This window comes from Erpetoichthys calabaricus, chromosome 4 (genome assembly GCF_900747795.2).
Source record: "Erpetoichthys calabaricus chromosome 4, fErpCal1.3, whole genome shotgun sequence".
Lineage (NCBI taxonomy): Eukaryota > Metazoa > Chordata > Cladistia > Polypteriformes > Polypteridae > Erpetoichthys > Erpetoichthys calabaricus.
The window spans coordinates 225,666,189-225,687,037 of record NC_041397.2 but is presented as its reverse complement, the minus strand read 5'-3'; the positions used below and the strand labels follow the sequence as shown (position 1 = coordinate 225,687,037).

At 36.9% G+C, this 20,849-nt stretch overlaps 1 protein-coding gene across 1 annotated transcript in view; it reads right to left on the bottom strand.

Moving 5' to 3' along the window:
* Positions 1-20,849, bottom strand: part of cwf19l2 (CWF19 like cell cycle control factor 2) — a 140,728-nt gene that overhangs the window by 7,725 nt on the left and 112,154 nt on the right. The window contains exons 14-17 of the mRNA XM_028800398.2: positions 19,577-19,693; positions 19,143-19,298; positions 12,860-12,940; positions 2,893-2,994 (exon numbers count right to left, since the gene is read on the bottom strand). Coding sequence (XP_028656231.2) covers positions 2,893-2,994; positions 12,860-12,940; positions 19,143-19,298; positions 19,577-19,693 — 456 coding nt within the window. The remainder of the gene's footprint in view (positions 1-2,892; positions 2,995-12,859; positions 12,941-19,142; positions 19,299-19,576; positions 19,694-20,849) is intronic.

Here is a 20,849-nt window from a genome sequence, read left to right as displayed (position 1 = left end):
GGCCAGATAGTGTATTACTAATCGGATAAGACTGTGGGTAACAAAGTTTTAAATTCTTTTGCTTTCTGTAACTTGGTGTGGACACCAACAATTCTGGATCTCCTTCAGAGATTTAGAGAAGCCAGTTATTATAGGTTAGGACATCTTATTAGATGCTTAGGATTGAAGATTTAGAGAAGCCAGTTATTATAGGTTAGGACATCTTATTAGATGCTTAGGGTTGAACACGCTAGTTGGTGGACATCCTTTGGCAGACCCCGATGTGGTTTGTCTTGTATTTTTAATAAGATAAAATTAAGATGGAAAACCAATAAAGGTAAAAAGATTACTTGAAAACCTGCAGCCACGAAAAGGAAAGAAAGAGAAAGGAACCAATCATCAATATGAGATGAAAGGAAAGATAGAGGATGTCAGAGGTCAAAGGGCATCCTGTTATCCATTGCTTTGGTGAATGAGAAGCAAATTATATCCAGAACATCCTATAAACCCCAATATGTGAGTACTCCAAGAGTATCACATTATAAAAAGAGGATTTTCAAGAGTCAAAGGGGAGAGAGAGAGAAAATGAGACAGAGAAACCCATAATCGATCTCAGAAGAAATGAAAGAATAGAATCTTTTCAATGAGAGGCTGATGTAAGTAAGTGTCTTTCGCAGACAAGAAGTCACAAAAAGCTGTACAATAAAAGAAAAAAAATAGATTAAACTAGGCAGTACATGGACACATTAAAATACAACAAATACGTTAAGTAAATAAAAGAAAAATAATTAGAAATTAAATAATAAAATCAATCGCAAAAAGACTCTAAGCAAAAGCCTGGCTAAACAATAAAGTTTTTAACTATTTTTTAAGAGTCCATAGAGTGAGCCTATTCCATATCTTCGGTGCAAAGGATTGAAAGGTTCTATCCTCCCTTGATTTTAGTGGGAAGTAGGCTGAAAAATAGTCTAAAGCAGAGCCAGAAATACGAGCCAACTGTCTAAGTCTATTAAGTAAGATGTTATGATCCACAGTACCAAAGGCTGTACTAAGGTCAAGTAAAACGAGTATGGGACAATTTCCTGCATCAGAAGCCATTAGGAGATCATTACAGACCTTTAAAAGAGCACTCTCAGTGGAGTGCTGCTTTTGAAAACCAGATTATAAAGGATCAAAAATCTGTAAATTGTGTAATAGAGATTTAAACTTGGATTTCAACCACCTTTTCTAATATTTTACTAATAAACGGTAATTTTGAAATTGACTGATAATTGCACAAAGAGATAGGATCAAGGTTAGACTTGTGAGCTTATGAAAGGATTCTAATTTGGAGAAGAGTAACCGAAAGAGTGGAAACGACTAGAAAAATTTTGATGTGAGGCAACAAGGGAACATGAGTAGAAAGAATCAAATAGGAGAATTACCAATTGGCAAAAGCAGAAGGATATTCCCATAATATGTAGAGAAATGATCCAGTTGTTTTTAAAAAGCAGTAAAGGTAGAGTGGGTTTTCTAATACGCCAATTGAGTATACTGGTGATTTTGGTCTTTGGATGCAAAGGTGGCATATTTAAGCTTAATTTTTGCTTCGGAGGCATAGATGGTAGCCATAATTTCCCATTGGCAGAGTGAATACAGTTTTTTTCAGTTTAGATGAGTACTTTACGAAGTGCACCATAATAAGTGAGCATGGGTTTGCTATGTTAAAAAAAAGGTAAATGACAAAAGCCATGTGGCAAAATTAGAACCAACTTCTTTTTAATAGAAGAAGGAAGAGGTATACAGAAAGCTTGCACTTTGGCAATTGGAATATTTGAATTACTGATTCATTATAGCTGCCCCCAAGGATTCTATTATCTAGACGTGTCTGAGGGGAAAAGAAGTAGTAGTGCTCACATTTTTGAAAGGCCTCGTTTAGAAAAACTGGGGTGTGGGAGTGCCACTTAGAACATAAACTCAAATGGTTTTCAGCTTGCTGCCATGTTTTATGGTGTATGGAAAAGGATGACTAAATTGGGAGAAATGAATTTTCATTTACAAAGAAGCATAGATAAGAATGGATTGAATGCAAGGAAAAGACAAATTAAGCTTGATGGGGAACCTTGATGGTGACCACTAGAATTTGCATGTGTAAACTGGTTTAGTAATCATCCCAGAAGAGTCTGAATCTGTTTATAGAAAATGGCAAACTTGCTCTACTATACTAAGGCTGTTGCCATCATATCCCACAAGTATTCCTGAAACATTTAAAGTACAATAAACCTAGCATTATATGTAATTATGAACAAGAAAAATCAAGAAGTAGACAGTATGTTAAAGGTAAAGAGAGAAAGAAAAATTAAAAATTCAATTTAATGTCCTAATTACTTGGGATCCCAATAGTCCAAGGGTATAGGGACTAATCCAAATTTATGCTCTTTGAGAAAGACACAAACAACACACACTGTAAAAGGTTCTGAAAGATTTATTAAGAATTAAAAACTAAGTGACACTTCACTTCATTATTAGCAAACTAACAGTACAACAAACTATAAAAGACAGCAAAAAGAGAGTGGCCATTTATCTGAATTTCACACCAGAAAAAGATATTTGGGATGGAATAATTATTAAAATAAATGCAAGTGGACAAGTGCTAACACAGTAACTTTTTCATGAATATTAATAAGCCCCAAACACCAGTGATTTCCTGGCTGCTTAAAGTAATTTATTTTTTATACTGTCTCTTGATACTGTCTGTCAAAATATTCCTCCCATAGTCCTTAAAAGCACATGCAAAAGAAAAAGTACATAATGGAATGCTAAAGCACAATATTATCAGCATTAATTGGCAGTAGTCTGGCTAAGCAACATATTACTTTTTACGGTTATGCCATTCAGTGATGGATATTGTCAGTTATAACAGAATTAACATACCTTGCCGAAATAATGAGGGAATTTGTCTCGATTTTCTATAACGTGGGCAAATCCCCCTTGTAGACCAAAATCTACAGAAAAATACGGAAGTCCTTTAGGAACCTAGAGAAAAAAAATAATGCATGATTTTAATTTGTTATTCTTTTGAAATATCCCATCACAATACTATTATAACTTTGAACAAAAGTTCCTAAAATGTACAGTACATAAAGAAATGAAATTTCACTTTAATTAAAGTACTTTTCAAAAGTTTAGACCCTTTAATACTAGATATATCGTGGATGATGACAGTGGGTGTTGCGTTTCTAAGTTTTTAAATGCTCCTCCTTTACAGTACATCTTTTATACTGCAGAAAAATTGCCTATGTTTCTGTAATTCCAAAAGTCTTATTCAGAAAACATTATTGATTATATTTTTCTATTGTTAAATACAAAAGACCCCAATATTACCAACATAAGCAAAGCCATTGAGTGCTGGTACCCTAGTACTCCAGCTTGTACTTAACATGTATTTGCTTATCCTTTATAATTCAACAAATCCTCTCCTGATGTTGTTATCAACATCAATGAACACTGCTCCCCAAATTTCAATTGCCACTTCTCTTTGGCAGACAACACATAAAAAAATGTTACTTGAAATGGCATCATAATTTTTTTCACACAGTTTAGAATGTGAAGTTCACAGAGACAATCAGTTTTTGACATGGAGAAAGGAGAACATGCAAGATGGCACATTGTGGTTGGAGCAAACCACGAGTGAACTGAACAGCCCTGGAAGGCAACTCACTCATGTTTTCACACACACTGCAGACCTAACAATATATACAATTGCAAGAATAAACTGTCGCCGTTCTTTGCTTGTGCAGCATGAAGATGCTGGCACACAATCAAAACTGTACTGTGGTTGAAGCTGAAAGGACCGATCGAATGTGAGACTAGTCTTAAACAAGGTGGTCTTTAGGAAAGAAAAAAAAATGATTTGAGTACAGTTATACTGAAATACTGGTGCATATACTGGATCACATACAAATAATGGTTAGACAGCAGATACGTACATACAGTACACCCCCAAAATTCGTGGGAGTTACGTTCCAAGAGCACCCGTGAATTGTGAAAAACCACGAATTTTGGAAGTGGTTAAAAAAAATGCCTATTTTTATAGTGTAAACCCTAAATATGCCCCCAAAATACTATAATTTCATTTCAAACTCAGCTTAATACATTACCTAAAAAAAAGAATGTAAAGGTAAACCCGTATACTTCACAGTACTGTACTGCTATGTCTCCCGCAGTGCTAGAATGTAAAATACTGATGTTACCGCTATATGTACTGTAATTCATGCAAGCGTGTTTTCATTGCCAGAAGCCTTAGAAGGTGCAGGGCGTTTCGATGGCATCTTGGGGCTTTAAGCCTTAAACTGCCTCATACTTGGGGGTTAATGCATCCCTGGACACCAAATACTTTTTTGCTGCACTTTAAGTAAACGTCACAATTTACAAAGGAAAAATGTTAAATTTTAATGGAACGCTTTTTTCATGCAACGGGCATCACAATTACTGCAACACTGATCATTTTACACACTGCTAATGAACTGTAAAAACTATTTAAAAAACTACTGCAACAATATGTTCAAGGCACGCAAGCACACAGAGGTAAGCGCTGATGCTGGCAGGCTATAGTGCAGTGGCTCAATCCCAGAGACAGTCAGGCTTGCAGTACTGCAGGGTGTCACGCTTGGGTCACAGAATTGCACAGAAACAAAGCAATCAGCCAAAAAGGTCACGTGCTGTTCAGGCTTTTAAGTATGCATAGCGTCGCGCGAGAAGCATATCGCGAGACACAGCAGCCACAAGTAAGCCCAGCAAGTAAGGGAGCAACGTGAAGGTAGTCTATCAGCGTTTTTTAAGAGGGTTTTTTTGAAGAACACTCAGCTGGGGATGCATCACAGTCAATCAGCAGCAAGGAGAAATGAATAACACTGTAGCAGTCCGGTGCCGCTAAGATTCACACCGTCGAGAAGATGGCAATTCATTTAATTTTATGGTGGAGATTCCAGGGACGCACCCAGCCTTGGCCGGACCTGCACGCACACACACACTCACAAACACAGACAAAAACCAAAGCAAACCGGTAATCAAACAGCAAATAAAGAATGTAATGAAAACAAATGAAATAAATGAAAACAACGATACCACCCCTGTTCCCCTTATGGTGATTACACATTAAATACAACAAAGCACAAACAAAACACACAAAGCAAATCATGAAAAACGTTAATGAAAAACGGGAATGGATGAAATGTAATGATGAAAATAGATAGTCCAGAGATCCGCACGTTGAATGGGAATGTAAAGATAGTCCTGCCGCTCGTTCCTAAAATGGTGAAGATGGGTGGACGGGTTCAGGAGTGCTCCTTTCTTTGCAGGATGGGCATGAATCCACTTACAGTCCTCATGTACACAGGCAGACAATCCAGACGCATGAAACAATCCAGGACAAAATGAATAAGTACAGGTAAACCAACAGAAGGCAGGCAGGCAGACAGACAGGAACTTGTAACACAAATTACAAAAACTTTTTTTTTTTTGCTTTTGGTCACCGGCCCCCTTTTTAAACGCTGCGCTGACATCCTTGGACCCCAACAGCCCCAGCACCCTCAGCAGAAGACCAATCAGAGCCACTGCAGGGTCTGCTGGGAGTTGCAGTTTCAAATTCTATTGGCTACTTTCACCATCCCAAGCTGTGTTTTTCCTCTACAGCTGCTTCCTGGTCTCTCTACAGTGTAGTATTGCCACGATAAAAGCCATAAAAATTGCGGATATTTGCGGTTTCTGCTAACAATTATTAGTTCTAAGGAAAAATCCACGAATGACTGAGGCCGCGAACTCTGAACCGCAACTTCGCGGGGGTCTACTGTACTCAAATCATATGATTTTTTTTTTCCCCCAAAAGGTATAGTTATACATTTTGTTAAAATATCAAAAACCCAGCAGGACATAAATGTTGGTGAGCAATTATTCCTGATAAAATGTTGATGCCCAAGTCAAGCAAGCCCAACAAATATAGCATCAAATTCAGGATAGCTACTGATATAAGTAAGAAATATACTAAAAGCTACTATTTATTTGGAGAAAGATACTACTCAATTACTAGTGAAAGACGGTCTGCAAATGTGGTGATGTGACTTGCTGAGGCCTTCACAGACAATGGAAGAAATGTCACTACTGATGTATTATAAACAAAATAACACAGGGACTGAAACTGTGCCCCTTGTGCAAGTATTCAGTCAACATTTATTAACTGCATGGATAAACTCTTAATACTGTTGGCACAAAAAAAGACAGTATTTCTTAGGGTGTTTGTTGATGTAGAAGGAAGGCCTCTGAGAAGGAGATCTGTGCTATATCCACACTAGAGTGTTTCACAAACATATGGATGGATTTCCATGTCACTGCATTGCATAAAGGGTTAGGTTAGGTTTAGGTTTATTTGTCATATATAGGTTAACACAGGGTCAACATACAATGAAATGTGTATGACAAGAAAAACAAGTCACTCAGCCTAGATCCAATAAAGCTAAAAAAAAAATTAAAAAAAAAAAAAAAAAATTTACAAGTTAAAAATAGACAAGCCATATAAAATAAAATGTGTACGTATAAAAGAAGTTATAGAGCAATATGAGTTGGATGAGCAGCAAGTACAAATGACAGTTATTGCACAGATAATGTTTTATAAGTACAGATGCATATTCCATAAAGTGCAGATGCATGTTCCAGTCAGTATTCAGAGTGTGTGCAGGTACAGTTTGTGTGTAAGTAGTGCAATGTAGATGTAATGTAAGTGTATGTAAGTGTTCAGGTGTTGCTGTTGAGGAGTCGAATGGCCTGGTGGTAAAAACTGTTCTTAAGTCTTGTAGTCCGAGCAGCCAGACTCCTGTATCGTCTGCCAGACGGTAACAAGGAGAACAGCTGGCGTGCTGGATGGCTGTGGTCCTTTATGATGCTGCTTGTCTTAAGCAGGCACCGATGGAGGTAAATGTCTTCAATGGCAGGAAAACTCTTGCCCGTGATGTGCTCTGCTGCCTTCACCACTCTCTGTAGTGATTTCCGGCTGCTGGCAGAGCAGCTCCCATACCAGACGGTAATGCAGCTCGTCAGCAGACTCTCGACCACACTCCTGTAAAAGTTTGAGGTGATGTTGGCATTCATGCCAAACTTCCTCAGCCTCCTCAGGAAGTAGAGCCGCTGGCGAGCTTTCTTAACCACAGTGTCTATGTGAAGGGTCCACGAGAGATCCTCGGTGATGTTTACTCCGAGGAACTTGAAGATGTTAACCCTTTCAACTTCTACGCTGCTTATGTAGATGGCCTGGTGTTCTCTGCCTTGTTGCTTCCGATAGTCCACGATCATCTCCTTGGTTTTGCTGACGTTAAGAGACAAGTTGTTATCCAGGCACCAATTACTCAATGCCAGCACCTCCTCTCTGTAGGCCATCTCATCGTTGTCAGTGATAAGGCCTATGATGGTTGTGTCGTCTGCAAACTTGATGATGGTGTTTGTGCCGTGTTTTGCAACACAGTCGTGGGTGAACAAGGAATACAAGAGGGGGCTAACCACACAGCCCATGCGGCGCTCCTGTGTTTAAAATGAGTGATGAGGACGTGTGTTTGCCGACTCTCACCACCTGGGGCCTGTTTGTCAGGAAAGAGAAAATCCATCTGCAGATGGTCGTCCCCAACCCAAGATCGTCAAGCTTCAAGACAAGTTTTGAGGGGATGATGGTGTTGAATGCCAAGCTGTAATCTATGAACAGCATTCTTACATATATTCTAGCTGTTACCCAAAGTGAATGCGCTCTTACTGTTCCTTACAGTTTGTACTTTAAATTCGCAAGATATTTTTGGGTGGCAAGAGATCCTTGTGGGATTTAATCATTTAGCATTAGATGACAGTGTAGTATGCTTGCATCCATCCTCTGAAATGTGAGTATTTGCTCCTTTCTGTAGGTGAAGTATATGATGTAGGGTAAAAGAATAGAAAAATGGTTGACTGCAAGATGTGAAATTTCATTTCAGTTTTTAGTAGAAATCTTGGGAGTCTTTGACCAAGGTGTTTAATCAAATAAGAACAATTTACATATTTGGTAAATCTCTCTAGGTTCTAGGCCTGTTTTGCCTTTTAGCCAAAATGAAGTGTCATTCAGTACTTCATGAGCAGCTCCAAACAAATTATGTGCAGTGATTATAAATATGAATCGCAGGTCCCTTTTACAAAAACCAGTAAAGTGCGGCATGCATTTGTTATAAATGTCATGCTTATTTTTTTTTTTTTAATTTGTACAGCCTAAATAAGAGAACTGTCTATAAATGTCTTTTGAGCACCATTTTGCAATTTCTATCACTAGTGATGTGGAAGCTATGTGGCCAAGCAGTGACTGGCTTGTTCTGATCTATCATAGGGCAGAATCTGTAAATTGGTTTTGATAGACAGAGTCTAACATAACACCATTAAGAAAGGAACTGTTGAGATTTGTTTCAGGTTAAAGTCTGCTCTAGTGTCTGGACTGCTTTCACCACAAGCTTCTGTAATTGCTTTGTTGCTCTTAGCAGTCAATCACCTATATACAGATCTGAAGTTCCAATGTATGTACAGTATGTGCAGAATGGTTGTCAACATCACTTTTGCATATACTTGCTGGAATGATGCTAGCTCAAATGTAAGCACTCTAAATTGGACCTACTTTCCCTGACTACCAATCTGATGAACCACTTACTTCTTTGATATGGAGTATTTAAAAATATATGTCTTTTGGATCTATGAGAAATGAACTAGCCACCCTTGTGAATAGCTCCAATAATGTCTTTCAATTTACAATTAAGACATTATGTTGGTGGACAAAGTTGAAATATATGAGGTCTAATGTGGTATTGAATTCAGCTGTACGGCCATTTCATGACATGAAGAAATATTTGCAAAATATGTCTTCTTGTTTTTCTGACATACTGTACATCATTCAATATTGTTTCTCACTGTGGTAAATCCTAATTTATTTGTTTTTAATATGCCAAAGACTGCTAATGATTGTGTAACCAGGTGCAAGAAGGGAAGGGCAGAATTGGCATACCTAACATATAGTAACAGCATTTCCTTCTCCCTTTCTTATTAAAGAGAAGAATGACCTGATCTATGAGCTTATGCAGGATACTGGTCTCAACAGAAAGCTAAAGTGTCTGGAAAATACAACACCTGCTATTGTTTTCATGTGATATCTTCAACCAATCAAAAAAACATTTCTATTGTATACTTGTTGTGACTTCTCTTTCAAAATCTTATTTATTTTTAAGACTAATGTCCTGCGCATTGGGGATGGTTCTCAGTTCTTCCACATTGTCCTTTACTTAATTATATGGACCAGATGTTTACTAAAAAGAACTTTTAGAAGCAGAGCAAGTTTGCATAAGTTCACCTCCCATTTAAATGCCTTACACCCTTATTTACCTTACATGGACAGCTGCTGTGATTCTAGAGTTAAGTCATTTGCAAGGAATACATGATTTTACACCATTCTGTACAGCCATCCAATATAAAGTCTCACCAAGTCAGGCACAGATAGGTGAAACTCTATTAGCTCTTTTGGCATGGAGTGTGTCCCATGTATGCTGATGTTGAAATTGTTAAATATTTTAACTGACAACTTTTTTTGTGATGCATTATTATCAACAATTGACTTCTTACTCTTCTCTGGTTCACCATCTATCAGGACAAAGACTTAATGTTACCAACTGAGATGCAGAACACCATTTACTCATTCTAATCACAATAAAGCACAATCTATGATTCTACTCCTGGCCAAGACCTTGTTTCAAGCTGCATTTGTCTCTACCAGATTCTCAAGCATCGGGTGACCACCGCAATTTACCAGAGATAGTAAGACTGACATCAGTGGACTATAATTTAGGAGGGGTACTGCACAATGAACAATCCATTTTCTAAGGGTAAGACTCAACAATACTCCAATCAATCACAACAGACGTAATTCATATATGCAACATATAAAGAGTGGATTAGGCCATGGAAGCACAGAAGCATATTCATGTTTCATGTCTTTTGTCATATTTGTGAGAGCCAAAAAGTGCATAATGATGTAAAGCTCTGTCAAAGCTGTTAATTAAGAAATTATTTTCTGAAGGTGAATGTTTTTAAGATCTGTTCTTTAAGAATTTCAAGATATAAAATGCAAAAACAACTTAATAGAAATTTAACAGATGTTTAAATGTGAATTATCAAAACCAAATCATCATTCAGTTTTTCTTGTACCTTCTGTTTGAAATGCTTTCCCTTAATTAAATGCTACTGATATTTCTCTGTTTTGCAAAAAAGGACTAGAGTCAAATCACTGTGAATCATAAAAACAAAAACATACCTTTGAACTTACAAATAACCAACTGTATTAATAAATGCTTAAATACTATAAGGTATACAGTGCATCCGGAAAGTTTTCACAGCGCATCACTTTTTCCACATTTTGTTATGTTACAGCCTTATTCCAAAATTAATTAAATTCATTTTTTTCCTCAGAATTCTACACACAACACCCCATAATGACAACGTGAAAAAAGTTTACTTGAGATTTTTGCAAATTTATTAAAAATAAAAAAATTGAAAAAGCACATGTACATAAGTATTCACAGCCTTTGCGATGAAGCTCAAAATTGAGCTCAGGTGCATCCTGTTTCCCCTGATCATCCGTGAGATGTTTCTGCAGCTTAATTGGAGTCCACCTGTGGTAAATTCAGTTGATTGGACATGATTTGGAAAGGCACACACCTGTCTATATAAGGTCCCACAGTTGACAGTTCATGTCAGAGCACAAACCAAGCATGAAGTCAAAGTAATTGTCTGTAGACCTCTGGGACAGGATTGTCTCGAGGCACAAATCTGGGGGAGGTTACAGAAAAATTTCTGCTGCTTTGAAGGTCCCAATGAGCACAGTGGCCTCCATCATCCGTAAGTGGAAGAAGTTCGAAACCACCAGGACTCTTCCTAGAGCTGGCCGGCCATCTAAACTGAGCGATCAGGGGAGAAGGGCCTTAGTCAGGGAGGTGACCAAGAACCCAACTTTCACTCTGTTAGAGCTCCAGGTCCTCTGTGGAGAGAGGAGAACCTTCCAGAAGGACAACCATCTCTGCAGCAATCCACCAATCAGGCCTGTATGGTAGAGTGGCCAGACGGAAGCCACTCCTTAGTAAAAGGCACATGGCAGCTAGCCTGGAGTTTGCCATAAGGCACCTGAAGGACTCTCAGACCATGAGAAAGAAAATTCCCTGGTTTGATGAGACAAAGATTGAACTCTTTGGTGTGAATTACAGGCACGGCTCATCACCAGGCCAATACCATCTCTACAGTGAAGCATGGTGGTGGCAGCATCATGCTGTGGGGATGTTTTTCAGCGGCAGGGACTGGGAGCCTAGTCAGGATAAAGGGAAAGATGACTGCAGCAATGTACAGAGACATCCTGGATGAAAACTTGGTCCAGAGCGCTCTTGACCTCAGACTGGGGCGATGGTTCATCTTTCAGCAGGACAACGACCCTAAGCACACAGCCAAGATATCAAAGGAGTGGCTTCAGGACAACTCTGTGAATGTCCTTGAGTGGCCCAGCCAGAGCCCAGACTTGAATCCAATTGAACATCTCTGGAGAGATCTTAAAATGGCTGTGCACCGATGCTTCCCATCCAACCTGATAGAGCTTGAGAGGTGCTGCAAAGAGGAATGGGCGAAACTGGCCAAGGATAGATGTGCCAAGCTTGTGGCATCATGTTCAAAAAGACTTGAGGCTGTAATTGCTGCCAAAGGTGCATCGACAAAGTATTGAGCAAAGGCTGTGAATACTTATGTACATGTGATTTCTCTGTTTTTTTATTTTTAATAAATTTGCAAAAACCTCAAGTAAACTTTTTTCACGTTGTCATTATGGGGTGTTGTGTGTATAATTCTGAGGAAAATAATGAATTTAATTCATTTTGGAATAAGGCTGTAACATAACAAAATGTTTAAAAAGTGATGCGCTGTGAATACTTTCCGGATGCACTGTATGTTTAATTCTAATACAGAAGCTAAGGCTTCACCACAGCTAACACTATTTGTACTGTAATTTACAATATTCTTTTAAAATGATACTCTATAAGTATAAATATCCTTTGGACCTTGGTACAAAATGGAATCACCAAGTACTGCAGATGCACATTTGTTATGAAACTCCCTTGACAATACAATGAAAATATAAAAAAATACATGGTCGTCCCTCATCAATGCCAACAGGACTAACTAGCACTTACTACAGTAATTATTTAATTCACTTAACTACCAAAAGTCTTCTAACCATTCATGCATCTTCTCTATGCGCTCATCCAGGGCAGGGCTGTAGGGCAGCTAATATTTACAGTGGCCTTTAAAAATAGCATCATGCAGTTATATGTGTTTTAAACAAGTATTAGAATGGAGGTATTATTAACATGTTGGTGGCAAAAAAAAAAAAATATCAGTAAAGAACATCTAGAGAAGGATAAAAATGCATATACAAACAAAACCTATTCCTCAAATATTTTCAATTATTGGGCTTTACAGATTAGGAAGAAAACCATATGGTTTGGGAGTAATGCTGATGTTACTGAAGAAGTTGCTGTAAATGTAATTTTTCAAACTGAACACAGAAAGGTGCAAGGCTGTTCATAATGACTATATAAACAAATGAGGAGTGTAGCAAATGCATCTGGTTATCATAGTGGTCTGCTCAATTCTACAATAAATCACCAAGCATAAAAAAAAAGTGTCTGACCTTTCTTGGCAACCCTTGAACAATCTGCTTGGCAGTGTCTTAACAATTCACACAACAAACTTTTCACTGTGCAAATAATATCCAGTTGGCAAGGAAAAATTTTTAACAGAAAAAAAAAAAACTACTTACAGCACGACGAACATCTCTTGAAGACAGATCAATCACCTTTTTATTCATAGCCCATTCATCATCAGACTCCATTATAGCTTTCTGCAAGTAGATAACTTTGGATCTGAGAAATTTTTTCTTAAGACTTACATTAAATTAATTTAAAGTATTTATTCATACATGTCTTCAATTGACATGAGGCATATCACCATGAACATACACTTTATGGAACAACTTTAACACTTAAGATGAGCAGATACTATAAACATTTATCCATTTATTATTGTTCTAAGTCACTTAATCAGAGTTAAGAGATTCATTGTGCTGATTTCTGTAGTTAACGATTCAACACATGAACTACACCCTTGAGAAAAAAATACACAAATAATCAGTCACACTGAAACAATCTAAGTCGACCATTAACTTAGTATATAAGTCTATAGGATGTGAATGGAAAACTGAACTACCCAGTTAAAAATGTTTTAGTCATTAGAAAATGTCAGATGTGTTCCATGGCAAAGATCTAGCAATATATGACCCTCAAACACAAAGACCTAGCAATATACTACCACCATACCAGATGCACTTCAGAAGAGGTCATCCACCTGAAGCTAAGCATGTTCGAGCCTGGCCAGTGCTTAAATGGGAAACTATCTTGGAAAAGCTTGGGTTGCTGTGGGAATAGGAATTAATGAGGCCAACAGGGGGCATTTACCCTGTGGTCTGAATGTGAACCCAATGCTCCAGCTGTAAAAACGGTGCCGTCCTTTGGACGACACCGAGGTTCTGACTCTCTGTTGTCATAAATGAACCCTTGGCATCTTTCATAAAGAGCCGGGTGTTCTCCGATGTCCAGGCTAAATTGTCATCCATGGCTTAGTGATTCAGACCCCCTAATCATCCCGTCTTTAATTGGTTAGTTCTCTCACCACCCAATAGCTAATATGTGGTGAGTGTACAGGAGCAAAAATGGCTGCCATCGCATCATTCAGGTAGATGCTACAAATTAGTGGTTGTTGAAGTGGCTCCCCACTCACAATTAAAAGTGCTTTCAGTAGTGAGTAAAGCGCTGTGTAAGTGTAAAGTATTATTATTATTATTATTATGCAGCTCTGACAATAATAATGTGGCAATGTTAACATATATGGCAGCACCAGGAGCTTAACTGGAATATCACTTGGAGTCGTAAAACATATTGGTCAAAATTGTAATCAAGTGATTACTCTAGAGGTCAAGAGAAATAGGCAGATAAAAATGAAGAACTTCTAATCTATTAAATGAAGACCTTGAATCTGGTAGGCAGCAGCACAAAGATTTATGAGAGTACTGATGTCCAGCATACATGGTAAAGAGTGTGCTGAGCCTTAGAACTAGAAAAACACCCAAGTATGGCAGTGAAAATCCCAGGATTAAGGTCCTTGAAGTTGCAGAGGTGGAGCCTAACCTGGGAAGTGGTCCTTGGCTGAAGATTAAAGGCTTCTTCTGGCCGGACTTCCATGGAACATACAATTAGAAAGCAAGTTGGAAACAGCTCAAATGTCAAGAGGAAGACAGATGAGAAAAAAGGAGAGTTTGGACATGTAGAGTACTTAAATGTTTTAATTATGTGGAACATCAGCCAACCACACAACGTAACAGACATAATGCAACACCTATTTAAGAAGACTCAAAGAGACAAAAGATTTGTTTTCGTCAGTATGTGCATTTATTTTGTTTAGCTCTCTCTCTAGCGAATTACTTCTAATAAAGGACACTTTTTAATTAGTTTGTTATATATTCTGAGTTTGGGCACAGTTGAAGAGTTGCACCTATTCTTTACAAAGATTAAAAAAAAAATACAGTGTGTTATGTTCTCAGCTGTAGATGTCCATTGTTTATGTAATAATCTTAAGGGTACTGTTCAGTAATATCCCACTAAAGGACAAATCTCTCATATCACTTCTGTGTAATAGAAATTTTAGTCAAGGATGTACCTTCTAATAACAGATTTAGCTACATCAACATACATTTTAAAAAGAAAGACATGTTTGCAAATTTTGTTGCTAAAACGTACCACAGAATGATCACTGGCACACGTTTTATTTTTTATGTTACGTAACAAAAAATGATAACAGCTGTAAGTAAGGTTTTTTTCTGTATTTAATATTTAAACAGCTAGTAGAAGTGCATGAGCAGTATCTTTTATATAACAATGTGAAAAAATAAACAAAGGATTTTGTTTATTAAATGAGGCAAGATCGCTATAATTAGGTAGTAAAGCAACTCTTGTTCACTTAACATACAAGACACTCTTAACAAAGCAGATTGTTGTAGTAAGCAAAAAGTGTGGGAAACATATGACACATAACTAAGATTGGACACCACACACCAAAGCAACTGACACCAATCTTGAGTCTATACTCATAAAATTTCACTTTAAGAACATGTTATTGCATTAATAGCCATTCCTGTTATGCATGGACGTTATTTACAAAATGGGCTTCAACATTTAATTTTTAAATAAGCACTGCAAAACTATTGGTTCCTCAGCTTGGTGTAGGTTAACTCAACTTTGTGTTTCAAGTTTTGGCCTGTTTCTTCATCAACACTGCCAACTTATAAAATACCAATTTCTTAAGATATTTTGAATATTAAGTATGCAGAGCCGTGTAAGTCTGGGCCTCTTACCTAAAGCTGCAGATCTATTTTATTCCTACAGTGGTGTTTAATCATCTTATTGATGATTTATTTTGTGCTTTTCAATTCCTTTATTGCCTCTATAAGTATCTTGTTCTACATTTCATCATCACCCAATTTCACATTTTTACATCTACACAAAATTCTTAACTACTACCTACATTTTGCACTTTTATTTCCAAACTTGGAACATTGATTTGTTCTGATTCACTGGTTCTCATGAGTCTGAGTCTCATGACTGCTCTCTGACCATGGAAAAATTTGTATCGTCTGATAAGATGGATTTAGCACTAGTGCTGCAACTAATGATTATTTTGGTAGTCGACTAATCTTTCAATTTATTTTTCAATTAGTTACGATTATTTCATGCCTGACTATTTTGATGCCTGCGACATGTCTTACCTCATCTGCTCATGTCTGTCCACCTGTGAATGTCACCCTGATGTATCTGCATTAACATGATTAAAATTAATCATAATCAAATTAAAATAACAACCAGTGAAACATATGAATTTGAAAATAATCAGATGTTTTATATTAGTGTGACCATCTCAATAAACAAGAAATACACTAAACAATACAAACTAAAGTGCACATAGTCTTTAAACAAAAAAAGTGCATTTAATTTAACCAAAAATGGCTACTGGTGTGTCTTTAAGTCCAACAGTTAAATAAAGTTTCAATACAAATAAAACAATAATGTACAATTTATAAAAGATTCAATTCATATACGCCTGATTGCAGTGCAGGAACGTGAGCATTTCAACATGCTCTGGTGTGAGGCTGGCTCTGTTCTTTGAGACAATGTTCCCAGCTGCTGAGCAGAAACGCTCAGAGGGAGTAGAGTTAGCAGGAATACACAAGAATGATTTTGTAGACAGAGAAAGATGTTTTAATCATCATACTCTGAAGGAAAAGTGTTGTGGTTTATCACATCATGTACTATATTATGCCAAAATAAAAAATAACTGACTAAAATATGTAACAAGCTAATTACTGATATACTCCAAAACACAAGTTGTCTAACGTTAGTTAGAAATGGTTTACTATTCATATGAACTCAAATATAATACGAAAAAAGAAGGAAAAAAACTAGGACGGCTCAGCTACTCCTATTCACTCGTTTACTATAGCTCCAAAGACGTTAGCAAGCATAACTGAAGTTATATGCACTTAACCCTTAAACCACTGCAACCGGCTAGAGTCGGTTTCCAGTGCAATTTGGAAGCATGCCGAAGCCGAGTATATGCGGCAACGTACATTCATTGAACTCCGCAACTGGCTATATTTGCTTCACAGAGCAACTTGGCAGCACGCCGGAGCTGATCAGTCATTGCGTGTATTCGTTGAGCAGCCAGCCCCTGCAGCCTCACTGTCTCTGGGATTCAGCTGCTGCACTAGACGAGCCTGCAATCATCAGCGTTTACCTCTGTGTGTTTGCATGAAACCAGTTCAAGCGCAGTTGGCTCGGTGATTTACTTCATTTCATCAATGGCTTCAGTTGCACCTTGAGCATATAATAATATATTGTTGCAGTAGTTTTTGATATAGTTTTTACAGTTCATTTGCAGTGTGTAAAATGATCAGTGTTGCAGTAATTGTGATGCTCTTTGCATGAAAAAAAACAAGTGTTCCATTAAAATTTCACATTTTCTTTGTGAGTTGTGACGTTTACTTAAAAAGTGCAGGTAAAAAGTATTTGGCGTCCAGGGGTGCACTGCACTGTGAATTTCCCATTGGGATTAATAAAGTATGTATGTATGTATGTATGTATGTATGTATGTATGTATGTATGTATGTATGTATGTATGTATCTATCTATCTATCATTAACCCCTAAGTATGTGTCGGTTTAAGGGTTAACTATCATTGTCGAAACCTTGATATACACAGAAAAGAAAACTCCGATTTGCATAATCTGCATTCAACTTTTTTTTCTTTTTCGGTGAAGTGCTCTAACACTTTAGAAAGTTTCTGTCTCAATTTTTTTCCATTTCCTTCCCCCTCCTCTATCCGACTCGCCATTGCTACCACGTTTATTTTCCTCTACATTCTTCTTCTCCTCAGACGTTCTTCTTCGTTGGTAGGACTGTGTGCAGTCTTGACAAACAATAACAAACGATACTGCCCCCAGACGTTCATGTAGTTCATTGCAGTTACAAAGACCAATGTGGTTCTTTGTGACTGGAGCGTCTATTGAAGGTTCTGTTTATGATGCGTTGACAATAAAAAAATCTGCGTTGACGATTTTTTGTAGTCGACGTCGTCAATTACATCGACTAATTGTTGCAGGCCTATTTAGCACATGGAGTTTATGGCTTTGTAGTGGCCTTAGGACGGCTTAGATGTAGGAGTGACCAAGACACAGTGCACTTTTGCTTAAGTTATACTACCAATGTATACAAAACAGTAAGAACACTTTTTCAGTTCTGCTGTCCAGAAAATGGATGAATAGACAAATAGAGCTTACAGTTGTGAAGGTGAAATTGAAACAGTCACTGGCAAGCAATTATTTGACTCTCAATCACTTTCTTACTGGTCATTACACGACAGGTTGTAAGATCATGTATGTTAAACTGGGCAGTCTTGTGGCCTTGGAACTGCTGCAGATTTTGTCTTTTCTATTTCTCCAGACCCCTAGAGTTTTTTTTGTTCGTTTTTTCTGTCCTCCCAGCTATTGGACCTTAGTTTATTTTTTTGTTATTTAGTATTGCCTAATGTTAATTTTTATTTTTTATAAACTATTCTTTCTTCATCTTATAAAGCACTTTGAGCTAAACCATTTGTATGAAAATATGCTATATAAATCAATGTTGTTGTTATTGTTGCATGGCTTAAATTTACACAGATTTACAAGTTTTCATTAAGTCATTTATTTTCTTTTAAATTGTAAACATATTTTGTAAGATAACCTGATGATGGAATATTTTGTTGTATGCATTAATATTAGCTTGATTTAGTTTGAATTTATGGTCTTGTGTACAAAGTGTAAGAAAATTCTTACTTGCAAACCACCCAGAATACAAAAAGGACAAGAAACACAGCATCATTAAAAGCAAAATCAGATGATTACTGTATGCAAGAAATATCTGCAGTTGCCAGAGTGTATTTGTATAGCCTTATGATCTATGGATAACTATCATTATCTTGTGCTGAAAGAACTGGTGGTCCTGATTTCTTTGCCAAAAAGTGCATAATTAATGAGGTCTTTAACAATAATGTTTGTGTCTTGATGGCACCGTGTGTTATACAGTAACAAAAGACTACGCCCTGTAGTGCTTTGAGATCCTGAGCTGAAAAGTTGTGAAACCATGATGTAATGCACCCACTACCAACTACACTGATGGTGCCAACTAGAGTTGGTGAGCACAAAGAGAGTCAACTGAGGTTACCTGAAACATTTGAGTACATAAAGGCACTGTTAAGCCTTCTGAAAGCAGAAGAAATGTACTGTGCCCATTTCAGGTCAACAGTGGTGGCAACTTTTAAGAAATTTAAAGTTTCTCACTCTCATCTAAATGATAATGCCAATAGATGGTCTACCTTACTTTACTTTTCAAATAAATAATACATATATAATGGCTTTATGAGGAGGTGCACAGTTACAACTGCAAATCTTAACTCTTTACCTTGAAGTAGATAGGGGCCATGTCCCCTATTTCCCTTGGAAGTGGAATGCACTCATACACCATATGCCGTCTTTGTTTTGGGTTCATGTGAGTCTCCAGGAAAACACAGTCAAGTCCTTTATCGTTAAAAGTTTCTACCAAGGATTTACGAAAAGCCTATTACAAAGAGAATCAAAAGCAGGAACTTTAAAAATTAAAAAGATGTAAGAAGACCTTGGTGAACAATATGAAATATTATACAAAAAAAGGGTCATATTAAGATAAAAAAGTAGTTTTGAAATTGTTAACAAAAACACCTTGAAATACTCCTTATTAACAAAAAAATAATTTACCATATTTTTTAACTTCATCCTGTTACTAATTTACAAGCAACAGCAAATACAATACAAAATATGTGTGGAAAATTAATGTATAAACATTTTCCTCATTCTTACCTGAATTTCCTGCCAAATGTCTTCATCCAAAGAAGTTGCCGCAGTGTGGTGTTGAAGAGGAACTATTAAGCAGTGACCCTCTACCAGTGATACACAATTAGGTAGACATAAATATACCTGATTTAGACAAAAAAAAACAAAAAAAAAAAACAAAGGTAAACAAAGCTATTTTCATACTAGAATGTAGCAGTATTTTTTGCTTTAAGATTCATTTAGTTTTAGCTTTTTATTTGGTTTTTAATTTTTTTTTTGTTTTATTTAGTTTTAGTTTTTTAGCAATTAACTTTTAGTTTTTCTCACGTTTTATTTTTTTGTTTTAGTCACCAAAACATATTAACATGGACACTTATTCTGTAAGTCTAAAAATACAGTTTTCAAAATTTGATATCATTCATTTGTATACTTGTCAACTTGATACAAGAACATGTGATGCATACAGTTTTACCATTTATGACAGAGCTCAGTTGTCTCATTATAACAAGACTGTTCAAGGCTTCCAGTGTAATCAAAAAATGCAAGAATCGAAAAACCACTATGTACCGTTGTCACTTCTTACATTAACTTGAAATAACTTTAAGCAAAATGGTTATTTAATTTCAAAAACACTATCATTTTCTTTTGTGCAATTCTCTTTGCGAGCAGTAACAGAATTGCACACATACACTCTTTTATGCCATATTTAGCTTTGATATTTACTGGTGCTATGTAATCTACCCTTTCCAAATGTTGGAAGTGTATTTTTCTAAGAGAATTCAATACTTGAATGGTGTAAATAACAGAAATATACACTAAAGTTTAACATTTATATAGTGCATTTCTGTACATCTGCTTTAGCAAAATCACAAAATGTGTCTTGCATAAGCAATAGGCAATTAATACTTTAATAATGTTCTGTCTTTCCACTGCTAATGCCTTACTGTTACAAGTGTGCTACAAGTACGCTACAGTGTTTCTTTCCAAGCACTATTTTACTAGATGCATGGATGCAAGCAACTTTGCTCACAAAAATGTTTTACAAAATAGGTCTGCACAATGGGGCTCAGGGCGGGAATCAGTCTTTGAAGGAGCCATAGACACATTCACGCAAAGAAAACAACCAACACAAATACACCAACTGCAACAAGGCTAAAAATAAAGCCTGAGCCCAAGGGGCTCTGAAGTAAGAATGCTGGGCACCGCACCACTAGGTCACCCTGTTTCAAAATATTATATGACTGAATTAAAAATTAATTAATACTTTATTTATTGGTTTCTGCTGGGTTGTCTCCAGCAC